The 2,171-nt window shown below is 31.8% G+C and overlaps 2 protein-coding genes across 2 annotated transcripts in view; one reads left to right on the top strand and one right to left on the bottom strand.

The window, feature by feature from the left end:
* LOC108689937 overlaps positions 1 to 758 on the top strand; it is a 1,688-nt gene extending 930 nt beyond the window's left edge. The window contains exon 2 of the mRNA XM_018196932.1: positions 519 to 758. Coding sequence (XP_018052421.1) covers positions 519 to 758 — 240 coding nt within the window. The remainder of the gene's footprint in view (positions 1 to 518) is intronic.
* A 505-nt stretch (positions 759 to 1,263) lies between these two features.
* The window catches only part of LOC108689578, a 7,543-nt gene continuing 6,635 nt past the window's right edge, over positions 1,264 to 2,171 (bottom strand). The window contains exon 3 of the mRNA XM_018196428.1: positions 1,264 to 1,783. Coding sequence (XP_018051917.1) covers positions 1,614 to 1,783 — 170 coding nt within the window. The 3' untranslated portion in view covers positions 1,264 to 1,613. The remainder of the gene's footprint in view (positions 1,784 to 2,171) is intronic.

The following is a 2,171-nucleotide window of genomic DNA, read 5'->3' as shown; positions in this document are numbered from 1 at the left end:
ACAATTTTCTGAAACCTACTTTTTATTTAAAATAAAAAAGCGAGCTATTTTGACATTTTAAATAAAAATTATTATATATTTTAAATAAATAAAATGCATTTCCAGAATCCCTATTTAGCTATTTCTTTATTTTATATTTTTAATAATTTCTTGCGATCTATTTCTTATTTTACATAAATTTTTGGAACCTATTTTATATTTATTATTTCGAATAAGCTGTATCACTCTTTTATTGACTGCTACGATTTTATATTTAAAATAAGTTTCTGGAACTTATTTTATATTTTATATTTTAAATAGGTCGTATCAGTTATTTTACCGAGCCCTGGAAAAAAGTAACAAATCATTTCACACTTTCTAATAATAAGTAGTGGGGTGTACTAACTGTATAAATACATTACTTTTATAAAGTGACGTAATTCCTAACCTTGGTGATTCTTATATGTGAATAAATCCTATATACATATAATACTAAATACATGCAGATCTATTGTATATTTAATATTTATCTTGACCAGGTATACACTCTCGTTACACCGGAAAAGCCGTATGTCGGATTGAACAGGGACGTGGATCGACCAGTCGCGTACTACAGATTATCCGGCGAACCGGCTGCCAAAAGAGGCAGCTTCGACGACATCATTCTCATTCCGCAAGGAGGGCGGAAATTGATGAAGCTGAACGGTAACAATAAGGGCGAATTGATCTTGGAACTTCGCGTCATAGCCAATCACGATAGTGCGCAACTCGCGCGTTAAAATTAAACTTTCATTCATCTATGTACATACGTATAATATATACATATACATATATATATACATATACGAGAGAAGCGCGCGGCGCGATGCTTGAATTGATAAGAAATGAACGTTATGCAGTTAAATCGCATTGTTTTTATTACGTTCAATTTACAACAACGAATACTTTCTATCGATACATATAGATACATCGGAATACTATTGTAATATTTACAATACATATCACATGTCGAATTCGATCAGAGCTATTTCACTCCAGCTGATCCGATCAGATCTTTAATATGATCCTTTAATTCATGGATTGATCCGTACAGCTTTTGATTATTCAGAATCGAATGAGAATTGTATACAGAATCAGTATGAAATCAAGGAAGACAGTTTCGTTTCTAGATAATAGTGCAACAACTAGATGTGTGTATTTGAAAAATGTTGAAGAAAAAATGTAAAAGTATACGTAACAAAAATATATCGTTTACAAATATCTTTGAACATAACTCTGTTGAAAGAAATATATTTTTACAAAAATAAAACAATATTTGAAGAGGATCATATATATATATATCTTTCGAATTGTCGTACGAATGTTGCGTATCACACGTTGCGTACGTGCGACATATATTTCACTGATATAGGTTCAATCTTCCTTGGATCTTATTGCACATTCCGGCAAATTCTATCTTGCCTCTGAGGTATTCATACTATATTTTTATATTACGGCGAAAGAATGCTGTCGTCACGAGTGCAGTTTCGAAGGTGTTACACGAGAAAATAACGACACTATACGACTATTTTAGTGATTAAAATGGAAGGCGCGCATCCCTTTGCAAATCGCAAATTCGGATAAGTTAGGATAAGTTATTCCGTTACTTGTGACGTTTGCTCGGTCGATGAATCATCCTTCGGCTCTTTCACATAGTCCACCACTAATTCGAGACCAATCAGAGCCCGTAAATCCTTTCTCTCCTCTTCGGGATTTGTAACCGTATTGCCAGTGTCCTCTACTTTCGCAGTGCAGTCCTCGCCAGCTTGAAAAACCATTACGATATTACGAATATTTTATCGCAGGCGCATATACGCATGCCTATTCGAAAATACCAGTTAGATATCTTTAGTTTAGATTTTTAGAGTATTGAATGAATAAAAATAACAGGTGTATTGTGCTTTTAAAAGTAGCTGGTAACACTTACTATAAATTGAGATGATAAATATTTTTATTATTTTAAATAAATATGCTATAAAATAAATCACTGATATTATATGTATATGTATATCAAACAAAACAGACTAATCCTGCATGAATTCGAAAAAAGTGACATTGTGTATTAACAGCATTAGCCAACAAAATTTGCAGCCTATTTGAAAATAATTTAAATAATCTTATTAATTATACAGACATAATATTAATAAAACAAA

This window comes from Atta colombica, unplaced genomic scaffold, assembly GCF_001594045.1.
Source record: "Atta colombica isolate Treedump-2 unplaced genomic scaffold, Acol1.0 scaffold105, whole genome shotgun sequence".
NCBI classification, from domain to species: Eukaryota; Metazoa; Arthropoda; class Insecta; order Hymenoptera; family Formicidae; genus Atta; species Atta colombica.
This window is presented reverse-complemented; position numbering and strand designations above follow the sequence as displayed.